We start from the raw sequence: 20,892 nt of genomic DNA on the forward strand, positions 1-20,892 counted from the left end.
GCTAAGTAACCCCTGAAGTGAAAGGGTGGTATTACCATCTAAAATTTGTGCTTGCCCAGCAGGGCGTGGCTCAGTGGTTGAGCATCGACCTAGGATCCAGGTGATCGGGGTTGGTTTCCTGGTCAGGGCACATGCCCGGGTTGTGGGCTCCACCCCCAGTCGGGGGCATGCAGGAGGCAGCTGATCAATGACTCATCATTGTTGTTTCTATCTCTCTCTCTCCCTCTCCTTTCCTCTCTCTGAAATCAATAAAGATATATTTTAAAAAATATAAAAATAAAATTTGTGCTTATTAAGTTTTGTCAGGAGGTTTTTATTAATAATTTGAACCATAAAATCTTGTATTAGATATATGTCTAGTACTTTGCATTTTATTATGTACCTTACATATTTTATAGGTATGATCCTTATATCAATCCTGACAGATACTGTTACTATTTTACAGATAAGAAAACTGAGACTGCTTAAGGTAAATGGCAGAATCTGTACTTGAACCCATGCCTTTTGATTGATGTCAAAGGATCTTCTACCCTCTAGATGTCTACTTACAGCACTTCTCCCTGGCCAATAGCTCTGTTCTGGGAAGAAATGCTATAGAACTGACCAATCAAAGGGACATTTCAGAGGGTAGCACTGAGGGAGCTAATGTAAGAACATTCCAAAATCCTTCCAGTGAACAGACCCAAACCAGTGAAACACCCTGTATCACAAACTAGACTGAAATGTCTCTGGCCACAATTCACAAACATCCCGCTTTCTTTTCATAGATTAAAAAAAAAATCTAAATGGCAATGAGAGAATTATAAAAGAATTGAAGGTGCTCAACATCATTGGTTATTAACATTAAAACCACAAGGAGAAACTACTTCATACCCACTAACATGGCTAAATTATATTTTGTGGCAGAGTGCATATGATTTTTTTAATACTAAGAAAAAATAGACAATGTCTAACAAGTATTGGCAAAGGTTTGAAAAAACTGAAACCCTCATACATTGCTGATGGGAGTGTGAAATGGTACAGCCACTTTGGAAAACAGTTTGGCAATTCCTCTTCTAGGTATATATCCAAGAGAAATGAAGACATGTCCACACAAAAACCTGAACATTGACATTGTAAATGTACTCAGTGCCACTGAGTTGTTCACTTTAAAATGACTAATTTTATTTTTTAAAATTTAAAAAGGGGAAAAAAATCTGTATCTAATGTTCATAGCAGCATTATTTACAACAGCCAAAAAGAAGAAATAATCCGAATGTTCAACTAGTGAATGGATAAACAAAATGGATTATTTGGCAGCAAGAAGGAATCAAGTATTGATACATGCTACAACACAGATGAACCCTGAAAACATCATGCTAAGTGAAGGAAGCTACACACAGAAGACCACATATTGTATGATTCCATTTATATGAAATGTCCAGAAAAGTCAAATCTATAGAGACAGCAAGTAGATCATTGGTTGCCAGAAGTTGGGGGAAGCATGTAGAGTACCTTCAAATGGGAACAAAGATTATTTTTAGGGTAATGTAAAGGTACTAATAGTGGTGATAGTTGCACAACTCTAAATATACTAAAAGTCATTGACTTTTATACGTCAAATGGATGAATTTTATGGTATATAAACTATACCTCAATAAAGCAGTTAGAAGCAAAAAGAATGAAAAGGGCTCCGTAGCCAGCCAAATCTCCAGAATTACAGACCCTCAACTTCACATTTTCAGTGATTAATAACATTATATGTAATTTTTCACAAAGATGAAATAAGGAAATTTAAAATTGGAAAGAAATATAAATTGGACATGGTACTGTTGGATAGAATTTCTAAGTGGTACTGGTTATAAGCATATAGTGTCTAACTTGCCTTTCATGACCTTCAGCTTCTGCACTGAGAATTCTAGCAGTCTGGGAGAAGCCAAAACCTATCAACAGGGAGCACCCTGTATTTAAAAGGCCCTAAAAGTGCAGCATCAGGAAAAACATAGCCCAAGTCTACATTCTTCAGCTCGCCGTAGTGCAGGCACTTATGCTGTACACCCAAGTATTTATGGCCTGAGTCACACAGGGAGCCACTCTTATCTCAAGCAACCATGTTGTCTGTAGCAACATAAGATAAAACTGTGTCAATGACAGGGGTGTATGTTTAAAATGTAGGTCTCCATGCATTGGACAAAGTCACAGTGGGTCAAACAAACCTTCTTGTCATTCATCTGTTAACGTGGTGTTTTTTTTTATGGTACAGAAAAGACAGGCATAAATTATTTTGTATCTGATCCCAGGCAGACGGTGATGCTAAAAGCTTAAGTGTTTAAAGTGCTGATGCTTTAAAGTTAAATTTCCTATCTAACTGAAGGATAATAATCTTAGAATTTGTCGAAGTAGCAGATACTTTTTGGTCCCTCTGAAACCGGAAGGAGACACCTTGCCCGTTATTTTAGTCCCACTCTGCTCCCACTGAAGAAAGTCACTGGATAAGATAGTTTTTTTAGTACAGTGATTTATCAGGTAAGACAATTATTCAAATAAAGGACCTGTCACTGTAGGTTCAGTCTGTCTATCTGATGAAGAGGCTTCTCTGGCTGTGTGCTTACATATGGGGAAGATTTGCTAGGCTCTTCGAGTTGCCTTCAACTGTCATCTTTCTCTCTGGAGAGAACTGTTTTATCTTTAACAGTATCTTCTGGAGGAAGCCCAACCCAGAGAACTGTTTAAGATGCCTGTATCTCTCAACCCTGAGTCAGGAAAAGTGGTCTGAAGAGATTGTAGGGACTGGAAGTAGGAGACTTTTAGCAAACTTGGGCTAGAAAAACCAGAACATTTCTTCCTTGACCTTTGTGTTTTTATCCCATACTGCTATCAACACTATAAATTCCTTGAGATTAGGGGCTGTATTTTTCTTGTTTTTGCAGCACTAGTACTGAGGACAATGCCTCAGTAAGTGCTGAGTAAACAAATGCATATGTGCACAAAGAGTGAATGACACCCCTCTTCTGGGTCCTCCATTCCAGCCTTGTGAGTGTTGAGAGATGGAAGGTGATGCTATAGAGCACTTAAAAGTTCTGAAACCACTGGGAGAAAAATTGGGATTATAATTTGAAGAGAGAATGGGGAAAGTAGCTCAAAGGAAGGTTAATGTTGGTTCCAGATAGTTTGAAAATCATAGCACTAGGAATATTAAAATCTTCACTAAAAGAATTGTAAGAGGCCCTGGCCAGGTGGCTCAGCTGGTTAGAGCATTGTCCTGATATGCCAAGGTTGCGGGTTCCATCCCCAGTCAGGGCACATACAAGGATCAACCAATGAATGCATTGATAAGTGGAACAACAAATTGATGTTTCTCTCTCTCCCTCAATTCAATAAAATACAAAAACCAAAAAAAAAGAATTTTAAGAAAAATTTGAAAGAGTAACTGCTCAGTGACTTTTTTAGAAAGTGTGAAAATCTGCAACTAACTGCTAAAACATGACTGTCCTCAGGAGAGCGTAGGTCATACATTGAATACATACGTATATACTTCTCACCTAAATGATAATATATGTACGTTTCCTGGAAGGCTTAGCAATACAGTAAACTGGGAGATGGCAAATGTGGTTTTCTTTCCAAATGCCTAGGAAGGAACTGGCCATACTTTTTAGGAGATGGACTAACTTTGCAACAAAATAATTTCAAAAAGCAAAGACTACATTGAAGTAACAGAAGCTTCATAAACACAGTGTTAAGGAAAGTCTGCTGGAGATGGAAAGAAAAAAGCCCCTAATTTCTCTAGTTACCTTAAAAATGTGTGCTTTGAGGATGTGATGTCCCAGCTCAATAGTCTGCTGTCGGTTTAGTTTTCCCTCTTGGCGGGAAAACCAGAAGGCAAGTAATGTGTGACCACTCCTGCAAAGAAAAAGAGACTTGTTTTAGAAACGTTAATGCCCCAATTCTGCTTTGGGTGGAGGCCTATTCCGGTATAGCCATACCTCCAACGAAACTCTGTCCCATTTGACCAGTTTCTTAGGGAAGGGCACCTACTACTGGGTAAGAATGAGTATTGAAAGGTTCCTAAGTGCATTACCAGACCTTTACCCAAATCACACGTGTGGATATCACAAAATGTCACTTCCAGTTAGCTTACACCCATCCCACACACAGATGGCATTAAAAGACTCATTTTTATTTTCTGTCTTTGTCAACTACTCTTATTTCACCCGTGCTTTAAAAGTCAGCGTTCCTCAGGATCTCATTTTTGGTCCTAGTCTGTCCTCTGAATTAGCTCATCCATCCTCACTCAGAGTCTTCACCACCACCTGTATCCTGTATCTTTTTCCCTAATTAGACTTCTCAGCCTTAGATCAATAAACACCTGTCTATTGGATTTCTCCACCTGGAGGTCCCAGCAGGGTACCTCAAACTCAACATGTCCCAAACTGGATTAAAATCTTCTTCACCAAGTGAAGTCCTCTGATCAGCAGCTACCCTTTCCCCTCAGTCGAGAAAAAGGAGTCCTTTCTCATTGGAACTACCATTAGAGATGCTTTATACATCTCGTATAGTATCTACCACACTACTACATGCCCTCTCCTCTCCTAGACTGCAGGTTTCCTGGTGGTATCCTTTCTTCTTCCCCATCTCAACAGATTTCCAATCTGTTATGAAAGAGAAAACCCCTTTTCTGCCTCTGCATGTTGTCTTATCTGCCCATGATGCCCAGAACTACTGTGGCCCTCTTGTAATCATATGGCAGCTGGCCTAAGACAAAACCAAAGGAAGGGCTAAACTAAGAGAATTGCAGAAAAATAGCACCTGAACCCTGACTGTACAGCACTAGAAGCTGCCTTAATTTTGGATTTCTTGTTATATGAAGTAATAAATTTATTATTTAATTCATTTCAGTTGGAATTTTCTATTTCTTCCAGCTAAAAGCATCCTAATGAAATACTCCTTTAAGTGTGAATGTATGTATGCATATGTGTGTGTTTCTGTTTACATTTATGATATATGGGTTATGTGTGTGTTTCTGTTTACATTTATGACAGAAATTCTGAGTAATTTATATTCTCCAGAATGCCTAGCACAGCATATTGCATATAAAAATTCTCCATGGCCCAGCCAGCACGGCTCGGTGGTTGAACATCGAACTATGATCCAGGAGAATGCAGTTCGATTCGTGGTCAGAACACATGCCTGGGTTGCGGGCCTGGTCTCCGGCAGGGAGTGTGCAGGAGGCAGCCAATCAATGACTCTCTTTCATCAGTGATGTTTCTAGCTCTCTCTCCCTCTCCCTTTCTCTCTCTGAAATCAATAAAAATATATTAAAAAAAATAAAAATAAAAATCCTTCATAAGTTTTTTTTGGAAGCAAAAGAAAACAGCATTAAAGAAAGGACACCGTATCACCTTTGGGATGCACCTTCTCAGCACATTGGTGCTGGTAGAACTGTGGACACAGAATTGTCTCTCTACTCTCCACCAGTTAGTGGTCAGCAGAGTTCTTTACGGAATTGGTAACACAACTTTTCTACTCCTTTCATTTGAAGTGTCGCAGAAAAGGGAAATGGGCCCAAGATCTCAGTTTCAAGTCCAATGAATTAATCCAACAGAAGGAAAAATTAGTATTTGTTGGGACACCTTCTTGAGAGGAGGCCCAAATGTCTACTGGATGGTTTTCTCTCACATTGAACACTGGCTACTCTGCCAGGTTTAACATTTGAAGATATCTCACACCAAAGTCTGAAAAGCAAACACATTCTTTATTTCTTGGTAGTTTTTTTGTTTTTGTTAAGTTTCAGTAAAGAACCCGGAGAACAGGGGATGGGAGAGTTCCCATCTTACGGGAATCATCTCAGGGAGATTTCATTCCAATAAGATAAAAAAAAAAATTCTACCATGTCCTAATCTTGAGCTTCATAGAATTTCCAAATTCTAGTGGTTATCTGATTGGATAAGATTAACTATTATGGAAGGGAAATTATTTAATTGAGAGACTGGCTCAGACAAGTGTAGTCTTCATGGAACCTGAGGATATGAACCCAGGGTTGTCTCACACTCACAAAATCTGGAAATTGCTACTGAACTTTTATTTATCCATTTAAAGCCCAATTTACTTGGTAGGCTATTTTAATAGAGCATAGGTAAGTGAGAAGATAATGAGAAGCATTTCTAAAGTGCCCTATTTCAAAGTTCTCAAAATCCTATCTAGTTATTAACACTGGTATAAGAACTATTACTTTAAGTAACTCATCCATGGCTGTACATAGTGACTGGAACTCCTGAATACAGGCCTCTGATCCACTACCCATAATTCAAGCCATTTATGAGAATCCATGCCTATCAGAATTAAGGGAAAAAGTTCATACCTCACAAGGAAACGAATTTTCAGTTAAACACAAAATTGACTTTGCCCTAGTGCTTTCATTTTACTACTATAACCAAGAAATCCTGGTAAGACATTTGCATTTCTCTAGTATACATTTCAGCTGGCTACAAGTACTAGCGCTTGCTTTGTTGTTGCTGATCAGGCACACAGGAGAAACAAGCAGCAATATAGGCCAAGGGAAAGATGAAAGAGACACTGTAGTTCATTTCTTTTTGGATGCAAGCAAATTATATTACTCATAAAAGAACGACTCTGATCAGTTCACTGGACTCAAAGCTTATGGTGTTCAGGACACAAAGGGTAAAGGCAATTTACAATATATGCTGGCATTTTCATTTGTACCTTACTGTTTTGATAAAATATGGTGCCACTGGCTAACCTATGGTCTGCATGTGTTACACTTACACTTGTCTATATTTATTTCTATTTTTCTTATCATTTTCTTACTCCTGAACTCACTTCCTTTTGACTCCCAGTCTTGCTATTCTCTAAGATTACCAGTAGCCTCTTAATTGGTTTTCTCTTAGCCTTTGATCTTGTTTCTTTCTTTTTATTTTTTCCTTCCAGCATTAGGTCAGAGTTGAAGATTCTTCCCCAGCACCGTCCCTGTCCCCATCCCCATTCCTGGATATATACGTGCTCTGACAAAAGGCAGAGAAGGGAGTATCCAGAATAGCAGAGGATAGATCCTATCTCCATTCTCATTTGCAGCCCCCCTATGTGGATTACTGGAGACAAGTGACACTCACCCTTGGACAACTGTGGATTACAAGGCAGTGAGGAACTACCCTCGCATGATGATACTGTTTCCCTAGACCTCAAGTATTGAGAACTATGAAGTCTCTTAGAGAAAAAAAAAACCCTTCTGAAGCAAGACTCACCCTCCCTCCCCTCTGCCCATTTAACAGTTTGGAAGTTGAATAACTTGTTTTATATAAAACATACAATGGCACTGTTTGTTTTTCTAATAGATTTTCACTGAGCCCCCTAGGGAGATAGCTAGTCTTAAAGTTTCTATTTGTAGCACTGAAACATGCTAACAGATGGACTCAAATATTTCCAGCATGGATGTTTTCTCCATTGTTCTAGTCCTAGTCACTAATGTGTAGTCACAGAGATTTCATTAGCTCTTGGAATGACAAACTCGATATACAACACTTTAGTGTTTCAGAGAAACACCACCGAGGCGTTCTGATATTCCTCTGTGCGGTGCTCAGATGTGATAAAGTGACAGTCATAGCCAGTTGGCAAGAACTGCTTGCAATCTAAAGCCTATCTTATTTATCTTATAATTTGGGCTGAAATAATGTGTGTTGCTGTAAAACGTCCTTATATTATAGAGGTAAATGTGGGGAATTGTTCGGGAAAACCTAGTGAGAATTATGGGCAGAGACGAATAGCTACTCCCTTGCACAGTCAGGAGCTGTCGTGAAGTGGCTACTTTACCAAGCATCTGGCGTTCATGTTCAAGAGGGGTCACGGGATTGAGTTCTGGCTAATGGAATACGGGCAGAAATTATATTCATCGTTTCAGGCCTGGTCCAGAAATTTCCTTTGACTTCCACGACCTTACTGTCTCATGTTTCTCCTTCTAACTATAAAATGACCCTTGTAAATTATTTGGTTCGTAATTTTATTCTAGCATTTACATATAACTATTCTGTTATATGCTTCTAAACTTCCTGCTTTATACTCTTAACTTGGGTGATCTTGTTACATTCTATGGCTTCTGTCAGTTATTTGCTGATAACTCCCAAATCCGTAACTCTGTGTCTGAGCTCTCCCTTTTCCTATTTTCCGAAGTCATATGTCTAAATATATTTGTGCATCTTCTCTTGGAGGCAATTCATTATAAACATGTCCAAATAAGGACTCACCTTCTCCCCACAGCCGGTTCTCCCTCCTGCCTTGGCTCATTCCAGAACCCCTCCTCCATTCAGAATGCTCTATGCTGGTCACTAGCTTCACTATCTTCTGGCATTCAAGGAAAGTATTGAAGCCACTTTTGATCCCTCCACCCTAACCTTCCACACACACATAAAAGATCAAGCGTTTTTGAGTATCTCCAAAATCTCTCTTCCATACATACCCTGCTCTCTATCCTTGCATTATAGGTCTTGGCATTCTCACCTACACTTGCTATAAACTTTGTAACCAGTATCCCTGCAGTCTCTCCTCTCCTTCAACCTATCCTCCACACTGTCAGAGCTATTTTTCACATCATCAGAGTTATCTGATCTGTCACCTCCTCCTCCTCTTCCTCCTCAAAGATATAAAGACTCCTCATCTACAGAATAAACTGTAAGGCCTTACACATGGTATTCAAGGCTTTTTTCCTAGTGACACTTCTATCATTCTTTCTGACCATGTTTCTTAATCTCTAATCACAGCTTCTCTCAATTCCCCAAAGGCACTTAGTATCTTTGCACTTGCTTTTGTTCCTGCATTACCCTTTTTTAATCTACAGTGCTCTCCCACTCCAATGCTGCTTAATAGAATCAGCTGATATATCCCTTCAAGGCTGAACTCAAATGTCACCTCTTCTGTCAAGTATTTCCTCTCTGTCTAGGTTCCTAGGGCACCTTCTCCATGGCACCACTGTTGGCTGCTCTGTGCCTGACTTCCCTTTAGAGGGCAAAGGCTTTAATGCCGGGGTGTCTTATTCGCCTAAATTTCTCTAGTGTACAGCACAGCCCTTGGTGTGGAAGTTTGATAGATGTTTCATGAATGAATAAACGCTAAGCAGATGGGTTCCAGGAAGAGCAACACGAGGACTTCTAGATCCACATTCCAATTCACTACCCAATTCAGCCTTGAGTTTGCAGGCATCTCTGTTGCCATTGTTCAACTGTGAAATAAATGTGACTATGATTCAAATATTAAGAACAGATTGACAACCCTGATCTCCTTCACCTTCATGTTAAAAATTCTGCCTGCAGTTAAACTTTGGTAACTGCTGCCTTACACTCTGCTGTTGCTATCAATTCTCAGCAAAGGACACCCACACATCTTTGCAAAAATTCTTTCCTTCCTCCTTAGCTTATCCGTCAGGAGCTGCTTTGGCATGTTCTTCTCATGGCTTTTGCATGGCAACTGAATACAAAATACGTTTCTAGTCAGCTTGTCTCACTGTTTCTTATTCAATGTGGAAGTGAAAGAGCCCGATGAAAGTAAACTATATGCAGCAGCAGACTGTAAGCAGAGTATGCCCAAGATCTACCTTTGTAGAATAAGCAGAAGAGCATTCTTTCTTTTTAAACAAAGACTTTGGAGTGATTTACTGCTTTCTCCCTTTGCCTCATGGCTCCCTATTGCCCTTCTGTTCTGTTAATGCCCCATTGGCTATAGAAAAATGGACACCTCTCCTCTGACAATGGAGTCTTTAGCAGTTGGCAGGGTTTTGTGAGGAGAAGAGCTATGACTCCACTGAACTGTCACAGTCTGAACCATTAACAGTAGGCACAAGAAGATTGATCACTTCTTTCTTCTTCCTCCATGTTCCTTAGCTCTTTGTTTATACCACTGGTACAGCACTCTGCCTTGAATTATAGCTAGTTATAAACGTGTCTGTTAAAACCACTAAGCTATAAGTCTTGGTAGACAGATGTATCTTATTCATATTTGTATCCCCTGCAGTGCTTAACACAAAACCTTGAATATATTACATAATGAATGTCCATTGAATGCTTGCTGAAGCACTCATCTTTGCTTACTCCTCACACATGGTCACAGGGTGAACAAAAGACATTGTATTTTGAACTGTGAGAAGTTTCACAAATATTTTCAGTTGCAAGCTTAAAATTAGTACCACTTACCATTCTTTTGTTCACTAATTCATTCATCATTAAAAAAATATTTACTGAGTGCTCACTGTGTGCCAGGCACTCTATTAATCATTAGGAAGACCAAAGTGAGCATGACAGAAAACATTCTTGTCCTCGCTTGAGCTCACTGACATTCTAGAGGTGAAAGTAAACAAGAAAGGAGTATTCACATATAGTAAATTAATAATAGATTATGATAAGTGTTAGAAAGTAAAAAGGTTGCTATGATAAAGAAGATCAGGAGAAATTACTTAGGTAAGGTGACAAGTGGAAGTCTAAGGAGGTGGCACTTAAGCTGAGATCTGAAGGAAGCGTCAGAGGTCTTGCCATGGGATGAGCAAGGGAAAGTGAGCTCCAGATGGAAGGAATTGTTAAGTGCAAAAGCCTAGAGGTGGGAAGGAGCTTAGCAAGTCCTAGGAACTGGCAGATGACCAATTATGACCAGGAAATTGTGCACAAGAGAGAGAATGAACAAGCTTAATTTAGAGAGGTAGGCAGAAGCTATCTTTGTAATACAGGGCTTTAAAAAGTCTTTGATTTTATTCTAATCACAACAAGAAACCACTGAAGGATTTCAGGAGGAGTTTACACAGTCTGATTTTGTTTTTAAAAATCACTTTGGCTGCTGGTGAAATGGATTGAAGGGAAGACCAATTAGGAGGCTAAAGTAGTCCCATGAGAGCCTAGGGTGTGGTAAGTAGAGATGGAAATAATGAATACTTAAAAGTAAAATTTGGGTGGTAGAACAAACTAGATATGCTACAGTGAATACATGTCTCACAGCTGTGGGTTCTTACGGTGGAGAGAATAGAAGACTATTAGAGTTGATTTTACCAAATGTGGAGATCTGCTTTTGAAAGTATGTAGAGACAGCAGAGTAAGTTGCTCTACTTACAAAAAAGACAGTGTGCTGTCATATCCCACTAAGCTGGCGATAACTCCTTCTGATTGCTGTGCCATTAATCTTAGTTTGACAACCTAGGAAAGCCTGTGGGGTTCCCATCTTTTCATTCAGTCAGTGCTGCCTCAGAGACTCACGATCAGGACAAATTAGCCTCTATTTCCTATGTAACTTTCAGTACAGTAGTCCCCCCTTACACCCAGGGTTTTTACTTTCCATGGTTTGAGTTATGTGTAATCATTCTGAAAATATTAAATGGAAAATTCCAGAAATAAACAATTCATAAGTTTTAAATTGCATGCTGTTCTGAGTAGTATGATGAGATCTCATGCCGTCTAGCTCTATCCCGCTTAACATGAATAATTCCATGGTCCATCTTATCCAGGCTGTATACACTACCTGCTTTTTAGTCACTTAGTAGCAGTCCTCTGCTATCAGATTGTTTATCAGACACAGACACACACACACACACACACACCCCACATTCACATAATTCTTATTAGAGTATATTGCTATAATTGTTCTATTTTATTACAGTTGTTAATCTCTTACTTTGCCTAATTTATAAGTTAAAATTTATCATAGGTGTGTATGTATAGGAAAAAACATAGTATGTATAGGGTTTGGTACTACCCACAGTTTCAAGCATCCACTGGGGGTGTGTGTCTTGGAACATATCCCACGTGGATAAGGGGGGGCCACTGTACCCCAAATTTCCCTTAACCATCTACTCTACCTCTCCTCGTTTTTAGATTTTTAGGTGAAGTTGTTTTAACCAGTATTTGCTATACACACACACACATACATACAGGGTGGGGCAAAAGTAGGTTTACAGTTGTTTGTATGGAAAATAATACAATAATTAATAATACTACAAGAATAAACTGTTTCACATACAATTGTAAAGCTACTTTTGTTCCAGACTGTATACATATATATCTATATTCATATCTATATAATTTATATATAAATTTTTAAACATATAAACACTATTACTTTCTTGTAGCAAAATTAACTAATACAGGAGAGTAAGAGTCCTTTCTGTGTTTTCATTAGTTGACTCTTGCATGCCTGCCAAGTCATAAAATGATGCTCTCTCTCCATCTTATAAGCAGAATTATTTCTCTGTATACTTATTAACTTAGCAAACTTCACAAGTTTCTATGACAGTAAGAATAAGCAAGCAGTTTTCAGTTTTAAATGTGTTGGGGAAGAATTCTGATTACCAGCTTTTTCCAACTTTAATTTTGGATTGAAAAAGGAAAAAAATGTTACTGCTGCCCATCTTCAAAGGTATGAGAGTTTTAAAGATGGGAACAGTTTGCCTATTTGACTAATAGATGTGGGTCGCATGATTTATGCTGAGAGAGAAATTTATAAAGTAGAAGAACACTCATGCATTGGCAAACTGGACACACTCCAAGATACACATTATATTTTATGTAATTTTCCCCTTGCTTTATTATATCATAAAACCACAACTATGGTCACTAGACTAATACTTCAAATTTGAGTCTCAAATTTACTCTTGATGTCAATAGGGAGTTAGAAACTTAATAAGAAAAAACATTTATTGATAAATTAGACAAATCCCCAATAACATGACAGATTAATGAAATCTCTGCTGGAAATCACACATCCAAATCATGACATCAGAAGAATGATTTCCCCTTAGTGGTAGAAAAGAATTAGAAGTGAAGCAGATCTAAACCTTGAGCATAGATTAGACCGTTAATATTTTCAGGCAGGTTAAGATCATCTACTAGTGGTCAAGTGCTAGTAAAAGATGTTTGCTATACGTCCCTTCTCTTTGCTTTAACTCTTCCAAACCTCCTAAAGGCTGATTTAGTTTCAGGAGCCCTATTTTTCTTCCCATGATCCATCCATTTGCTGTATTCTTTCCTAATGCTTTTAGAAACCAGAACCCATCTCCCAACTTGAGGGCTTGTGGCTTCAATGGGTAAGGTTAAATGTCGTCCGTCCTGGAGGCTCATGTTTGGATTAAAAAAAACCAAACAAACAAAATCACCACAACCTTGCAATTCACCATTGTGTGGTCATTTCAGATCCACGTATTCTACAAGGAGCCAGGCTGTACAGGTCCCTGGCAGAGAGGGAGTTTTCCTTTATAGGAAGACAAACTCTTCTCTGACACTCTGCTTTGTGGCATGGATTTGGAGCATCAGGTCTCCAATGGGTAATTCACGAACATAGCCAAAATAATTAGAAAAAAATCTCAATAGACCGTTTATTGTATCAACTCTGTTCACAAAGAATCAAGTTAGTACTCAACTATCCTCATATGTATAAATAGGATTTTTGTAGCCTTTCCCCTTTTTCACTCACCATAACATTTGCTTCTCTTAGTTTGAGGAAATAAGGACAACATCAATTAGGCATCCAAATAACAATCTCACGTTGTATCAGCTCAGCATTCATTACAAAAAGCTCACAACAAGCTTTGTGTTTTATTCAAACAGTTAAAAATAAGGCAGCTGAGTCTTCTAATTTCTGTATTAAAATCTTACATATATTCCCATTTATACATATATATGTTGATCTGCAAGCTGTTCCTAGGGAAGGAGAAACTAAATACTAAAGAAATAGAGATGGTGAGGAAAGGAAACAAAAATAGAGTGGGAATTCATTCAGGGATGGTCTAAAGCTATGGAGAAATATTAAGCAGCATCACAAGGCTTTAAAAACTAGACAGTACCACTAGGCTGGAGGTCCCCAGTTATCTACTCTATCAGTCTGAAATTTCAACTAGCAAAGTCATTAATAGGTTAGGTAACAGGCTGGTGACTTCTCTCAAAAGACTTACTTAAAATGCATAAGTTGCTTCAAATGGGGTTTCTACCTCCCTCTTATTAGCATAACAGCAGAGATTAGTTTATTAGATTAGTGAGTTAATCTGATATCTCAGTGCCCGAGGGAATAAAATTATAGGACAGATTAATTTCAGAATATGACAGAAATGAATAGCGGGAAATAAAAAAGCAGAATAATATGGTTAGGTCTCAGGTTTGTGGGGGCTTTAAGGGACATACTTTTATGTAGAATGCAAATCTCAAATCTTACAAGTTTTGATGTAATACAAGTTTTTTGAGTGATACTTTGTGTCCAGTTTGATAAACGCACACACATACAAAGACAAGCCAAGAAAATACATCTATAACTTATCTCTCTGTGACAGTTATATGTCTATTCAACATTAGCTCATTCTCTCTGGGGTGTCAATTCTCTGCCCTGATTCTGGGACAATAGGAAGTCTGGTACTTAAAATGAAGAAAACTCTGTCTCAACTGCAGCACTGACCTCTGGCTCTGCTATTTCCTCTTTCCAGCACCATCCTCAGATTACTGACTTCAGCATAGCAGAAATATATCCCTGGGTGGCCTATTTCTGATGAAGATCAACTATTGGCTTCAGTAGAATATTCTCATCTGTGTCTAATGCCCTAATAAGGTCAACAAATTCAGGGTGAATAAGTAAGTGTTGAAAGTCCAGGAAAATGGACTGGAAGAGACAGAGATGTTCCCTTGCTTCTGAAAGCTCTCCTTACAAAGAAATATGTACATTAGGCACTGGCCTACCTAGTGTGATTTCAGAGGCACTGAGTTGGTCTCCCCTGGTCTTCTGAGATACATTAGATGCTCTAGAGAGAAACTGGAGAGAAAGTAGAGAACAAAAGGGAAAAAGATGTACAGGAAGTAGAGGCTGAAGGCCACAAAGACAAATCTTGCTTGGAGAGAGCCCTACTAATCAGACTCGCCTGAAATGGAAAGCAATTACAGCCAGTTTCTTTGAAAGGCCACCTTGGGCTTTGCCAATAGCATTAAATTTTTAGTGAATTTCCATCTCATTGACCCAGGGGGCCTCAAGCTCTGAGATCAATACTTTAGTAACAAAGCTGGTGCCAGACAGTGCTGGGTAGAAGACTGAATTCCAACTGAAATGAAATGTAAGGAAGCTTTTATGATAACTCTTGGTCCCACTATTTTATTCTCTGCCATTAAGTGATATATGATGATCCCTCGGCAGCCCTGAGTGTTATTCAATCACCAGAACAGACTACAGGTACACCTCGTTTTATTGTGATTCATGCTATTGAGCTCCACTGATGCTGCATTTTTTAACAAATTGAAGGCAAGACCCTCCACAAACAGAAAGACTATGACTTATTTTACTGTGGTGGTCTGTAACTGAACCTGCAATATCTCTGAGGTGGGCCTGTACACAGTGTTTGAAGTTAGAAGTGTTTGCTCTTCTTGTCTTGGTGTATCAGCCTGTTGCTGAAATGCTCCTAGTTAATAGACAATGTTGAGAAGGTAAGACTGTAAAGCCATGATATAGCTCATAAATACCACATTTTCTCCTTTGGGAGCCCCTGAGGGTTTCATTTGTTGTAAGGATACTGTTAATTCAGTGGTAATCCAGCTACCATGAACCTTGGCTTTCGATCCTCTGAGATGTTTCAGGATGAAAGAACAGATCAGCTAGCAAAGTTTCTCTGGAAACTGATTTCAAAATGTTTATTGGCAATTCTATATTGGTCCCTTTTTCTTAAATATGTGGTTGGCAATTCTATGTGTTAAGCATCGGTAGCAGTACTAGTGGGGTTTATCATAAAATCCTCTTGGGAATGACATACAATTCACAGAAGAGACTCAAATTCAGGTTTTGTTTGTTTGTTTAAATCTTGTGCCCCAAAATGCTAATAGCAGAAGACTGTTGCCACCTATCCAATTAGCCACAGGACTGAGTTAAGGTGAACCTCAGGGTTCATCACTGCAAAGAGAGGGAAGGAAAAAAAACATTTCCTAAATATTCTGTATGTACTATGTACTATTCTAAGCATTATACTTATTCCATGACCTCATTTGATTCTCAACAACTTTAGGAATTATCCCTTTTATGTAGATAAGAAAACTGTCTCAGAAACATGTAACTTTCCAAAGGTCACAGTTCCTAGAAGAAGTAGATTTCTATGCAGGTAATCAGACTCAAAAGTTCATGTTCTTTCCACTAGTTTAAGTTTCCCTCTGAGGGAAAATACCAGGAAGTCTTCCTCCTGGCTTGATATAGTCATCAGAATCTGGAACTAATTTTCTAATGAATCAGCCTGAAGTAGGCTGAGCAGCATGCCCACAAGCACAGTTGTCTCTAATAAGGACAGGTGAAGAACATGCCAGGAGAGTAATAAAACCTCAGCACGGTCAGAGAGGTTTAGTCTCTCTGATGAGTCACAGTGCGAGGAGCAGTCAAATTTGGCCTATCTTCTTTTTGAGCCAGAATAAGCTCTGCATTTGCCACCTATGTTGCTGGTGTCTTGTTTCCAGGAAATCAGGAACAGACCTGCTTTTGTAAACACCAACTTTATTAAAGGAATAATTCATTTAAAAAGGTAATGTGGTAGAGTAGAAAGAATACACCCCTAGAATGCTAGAGATCTAGATTCTACTCAAGAGAATGGGAAACAGTTTCATATTTAGTCTGGTTTGTTGAGCCAAGAAAGATTCTTAAGTCAGGGTAAAGCTCACCAGGAGACAGTGCTGGGGTAAAGCAGTGCTATCTGCCATGGACGAAGGACAGGGGAGTGGTGGTACATACCATATATTTGCCATCCCTCTTCTAGTCTCTCCTCCTTTCTCCCACCTAGTACCTTGATGATGTTGGGCAAGTGATTCAGAACCTTAAGGCCTTTATAGTAAAATGGGAATAATGACACCTTATTTATCTAAAGGTAAAGTGGCTAGACCAAATGACCTCTTCAGTTGGTCACCAGTCTTTTTCAGCTATGAGATTTAAGATTCCATTTTCCAATGTAACTCTCAGCACTGGCTGGGCTTTAATGGGGTTAGTCATTGGTGATTTTAACAATGGTATGGCTTTTAAAAGGGCAACCGCAATTTTAAAATGATTCTGTTCTAAGTCAAAGAGGTAAATAATATATCAATTCTTTCTTCACATCTGAAGAACACTGCGGAAGTCTGTTAAATGGCTAAATTAATTACAGCCTGGGATCACCAGTATGACCAGAGAAAATTATTTAGGAAAATACAGGAATGTATGAGAGCATTCTACATATCTATGCAGATTTTGAATCACAAAGAAATAACACTGTGAGGAAATAAATTAGTTAATCTCACTATAGTCTTGTCTTGAGAAGAAGCAGAGATATTTCCTTTATGTGAAATGTTCAATGGAGAACACTTCTCATTGCTTTCAATACCCATGGCTCCATGCAGTAAATACAAAATAGGCTCAGAATTGCTTATTACAAATCTATGGCTTACCTGGGATCACAGAGAAATTTGGTTTTCTCTCCTTCTTCTCTCCAGATAAGCCATTCTCGAAAAGAAGGATGTACAAACATACGAGTCATGTCTCTGCGCTTGATTAGAAACATGGAGAGGTTCTCCATTCTCTGCTGAAAGTCCTCCCATTCTAGAGTGCCTTCAATGCTACCAGCATTGATGGCCTGGAAGATATGTTCATCAGTCAGTGGGTGGAGAGAGGCCACTGCCACATTCAGGAGAGGCATCACCCGGTCAAAGGAAGACTGGGTTGGGAACTTCATATTGCACTGGAGCAAATAAACCTCAGAGAGTGAAACAGGAACTACTTTGTAGCTAGAGCTCTTTAATACTAGATAGCCTTTCTCTATGAGGTCAAATGTGAGTTTCAGGTATAGATAGGACCCTTGACTGAGGGTCTTGAGATGAGAACTGAGTTTGCCAAATGTAGTATTGTCCATTTTGCCATTAAGTGAAATGTTATTCTGGATCTCTGAGCTGCTGTGTATCCGGTGCAGGATGTAAGCCTGCAGGTCCTGGTCTATGGCTTCATTCTCTTCTAGTCGATCCAAAAATATCCTATGGAAAGGCAGCAGCTTGGTAATTTCCTAAAACAGATGGAGAGAGAGAGATAGACAGAAAGACCTTCAGTTTCCCCTAACTCTTATGATAAACTATGGGGTCCAAAAATTTATTCTGACCTTCTGAGTGGCTAAAGAAAACATAATTAAGTATTAATATGCATAGATTAAAACAAATTAGTTGCACAGGAGGAATACTCTTCCTAATATTGAGACTTAAGATAATTTTTTATGGTTCTTCATAAAGGATTCTTTAGGGATGGTCAATATTCTAAGTGACATCCCTAAGTAAATAGAAAAACTGAGTGCCATATAATTTTTTTGGTAATTTTTCTCAGTGTAAACCATGGTATAATGTCAAAGAGAAATGCACAAGGACTCAAAGAATGCCATATAAAAATGTGGCTTTCTAACCCTCAGAATAAAATGATGCATTTTATTGTAGACCTTTTGAAGATGCCTTAGCCCAAAGGAATACTTCTAATAGTGGAAAGCTTGGTACCTTGGTGATCAGCTTGGACATTATGTTGACAGGGATTTGTGGTGACTCTTAATGCTCTGGACTCCATCTTTTCTCATCTGCTGACACACTTTGCTTCTGTGAGTATCCACTCTCTTCCCTGCCATCAATTTCTTCTCCTCTACTGGATCACACAAATGACCCTATAATTCCTCCCTCCAGCAACAGTCCTATACCTCTGCTCCCATTTTTTAGTAAAATTTCACATAAAAGTTTTCTCTATGTACTGTACCTAATTCTGCCCTTCCCATTCTTTCCTCCATTTGTTGCAATCAGGTTTCAGCACCATCACTTCACTGAAATGGTTTTGTAAAGGTTATCAATAATCGTCACCTTGCCAAACCCAATAATCAAGTTGTAGTTCTCATCTTTCCCAGCCTCTCAGCAGCAGTATTTTACCAGGGGATCACACCTTTCTCCTTGAGTCACTTCTGCAGCTTGCTACCACAGCATGCTCCCCTAGTTTTCCTCTTAGCACACTGTCTACTCCCACCCAGGCTTTTTTGCTGGCTGCTCTTTCATTTCTCAGTCCACCCAGGCTCAGGTCTTCATTCTTTTATCTAGCCACTCCTTCCCTAGAACGGTTAATTTGGTTCTGTAGTTCTAAATATCATATCTATGCAGATAATGCCTAACTTTGTTTCCAGCTTAGTCATCTCCCCTGAGCTCTCATCTTTTCTCTCTGTCTACTAAACATTTACATTTGGATGCTTCATAGACAAACCTAATGTGACCAAACTGAACTGCTGAATTTTCCAGAACTGCTAAATTTTTCCCTCCTCCACAAAACCTTCCCATGTCAATAAGTGGTATTACCACCAACCCTACGCAAAAACCGTAGGAGGAATCTGTGATCTTTCTGCTTTCCAGCATTTACCCAGTTGCTCACTGAAAGCCCATGATTCACCTTGAATCTTCTCTCTCTTGCTCACATCATCAAGTCCTTCCCATTCTCCTTTAAGACTTTATTCAAATATGACCACTTCACAGTGTCTCGGCCATCACCTTTCACCTGTATTTCTGCTTCCATTCTTGATCCCCTATTATCTACACAGCCAGCACCCAAAAAAATCTTTTAAAAAGATAAGTCAGGTCTCCTCACTTTACAAGGATCCTTGGCAAGGTCGTTCCCATCCTCCCTATCTAAAATAACTATTGCCCCATTTATCCCTTCAACCTATTTTATCTGTCTTCACAGCACTAACACTACCTATAACTTTAATATATGTATGTTTAATTTTTTACTTATTTATTGTTTGTGTTCCTCACTAGAATATAAGCTTTATCTTCATAAAGGGCAGGAAAATTGTCTTGTTCATTGCTGTATCCTTAGCTACAAAAAAGTGCCTGACACATCTGAAGAACTTAAGAAATGTTTGTGGAAAGAATGAATGATCAATATGGGGACTCATTTTTTAACACCTATAAATTATTTCACTGTCAGAGCTGAAAGAAAATAATTTTTAAAAATTCTTGCTTAAAGTGAATGAAGTATCTGGAAAGTCTATTAAGACCCTGAAATTTAGACTTTGTAGATTAATATGTATAATACTTTTCCTGCTCTTTGGCATAGCTGAAAGATTAAAGTCATCTGCTCTACCAAGTCATACTTAAAATGTTTTTTGAGATTACACATGGCATTATGTAAAAATATAAATGAGGCTAACATCTTTTAAGCATACATTTAGTAAAATCAGGCAGAGACTATGTGCCTGGAAGTTTCTTTTATTCACCCTTCATCTTTAACAATCAAGCTACTGACTGACGATGGTAGATTACATCATTTTTGTGGATGTTGATTCATCCACACCCTTCAAATGACTTTGAGATTAATAACAAACATCTGCAAGGTGGTAGCAAGGATTATAAGTATAGTTTTTGATCAAAGAGGACAGTAAAGCTAATTGGTTAGTATATAGGAATGATACTAAGTGCCTGGGAGGGGGAAAAGGAGGGAAGCTAAGATTACTTTCTGTACATTAGCAATTGTTATGAGGGGGTTGCATCAAAATACGGTAAGTCCTCACTTAACTTTGTCAATAGGTTCTGCCACTTTAAGTGAAACAATATATAACAAAACCAATTTTACCACAGGCTAATTGATACAAACAAGAATTAAATTCCCATGGCATCTCATCAGTGTTATAGCAAAACAACACTGAATGAAATGACATTACTTGAGGACCTGCTATAGTGGAATAGGTATATAATATATGAGATTTTAATGTTCATTTAAATATTTTAATGTTCATCAAAAAGATAGCTTGTTAGGGGAAAAAAGGTTGAGAAATCATGTTCCAAACCAAGTGTGGATATGTAAAGAATGGGAAATACCAACTCAGCTACAGTGAGAATGGCAGCGAAGGTGGGGTCAGTTATCCTTAGACTGTATGTCTTTACAGGCTCAGTT

At 38.6% G+C, this 20,892-nt stretch overlaps 1 protein-coding gene across 11 annotated transcripts in view; it reads right to left on the bottom strand.

Moving 5' to 3' along the window:
• Window positions 1-20,892, bottom strand: part of TANC2 (tetratricopeptide repeat, ankyrin repeat and coiled-coil containing 2) — a 203,582-nt gene that overhangs the window by 41,437 nt on the left and 141,253 nt on the right. For all 11 annotated transcript variants that reach the window (XM_081162722.1, XM_081162731.1, XM_081162730.1 and 8 more), the window contains 2 exons: window positions 17,382-17,989; window positions 3,771-3,879 (listed from right to left, as the gene is read on the bottom strand). In XM_081162722.1, coding sequence (XP_081018848.1) covers window positions 3,771-3,879; window positions 17,382-17,989 — 717 coding nt within the window. The remainder of the gene's footprint in view (window positions 1-3,770; window positions 3,880-17,381; window positions 17,990-20,892) is intronic.

Source organism: Miniopterus schreibersii, assembly GCF_964146895.1.
Source record: "Miniopterus schreibersii genome assembly, chromosome: 16".
Lineage (NCBI taxonomy): Eukaryota > Metazoa > Chordata > Mammalia > Chiroptera > Miniopteridae > Miniopterus > Miniopterus schreibersii.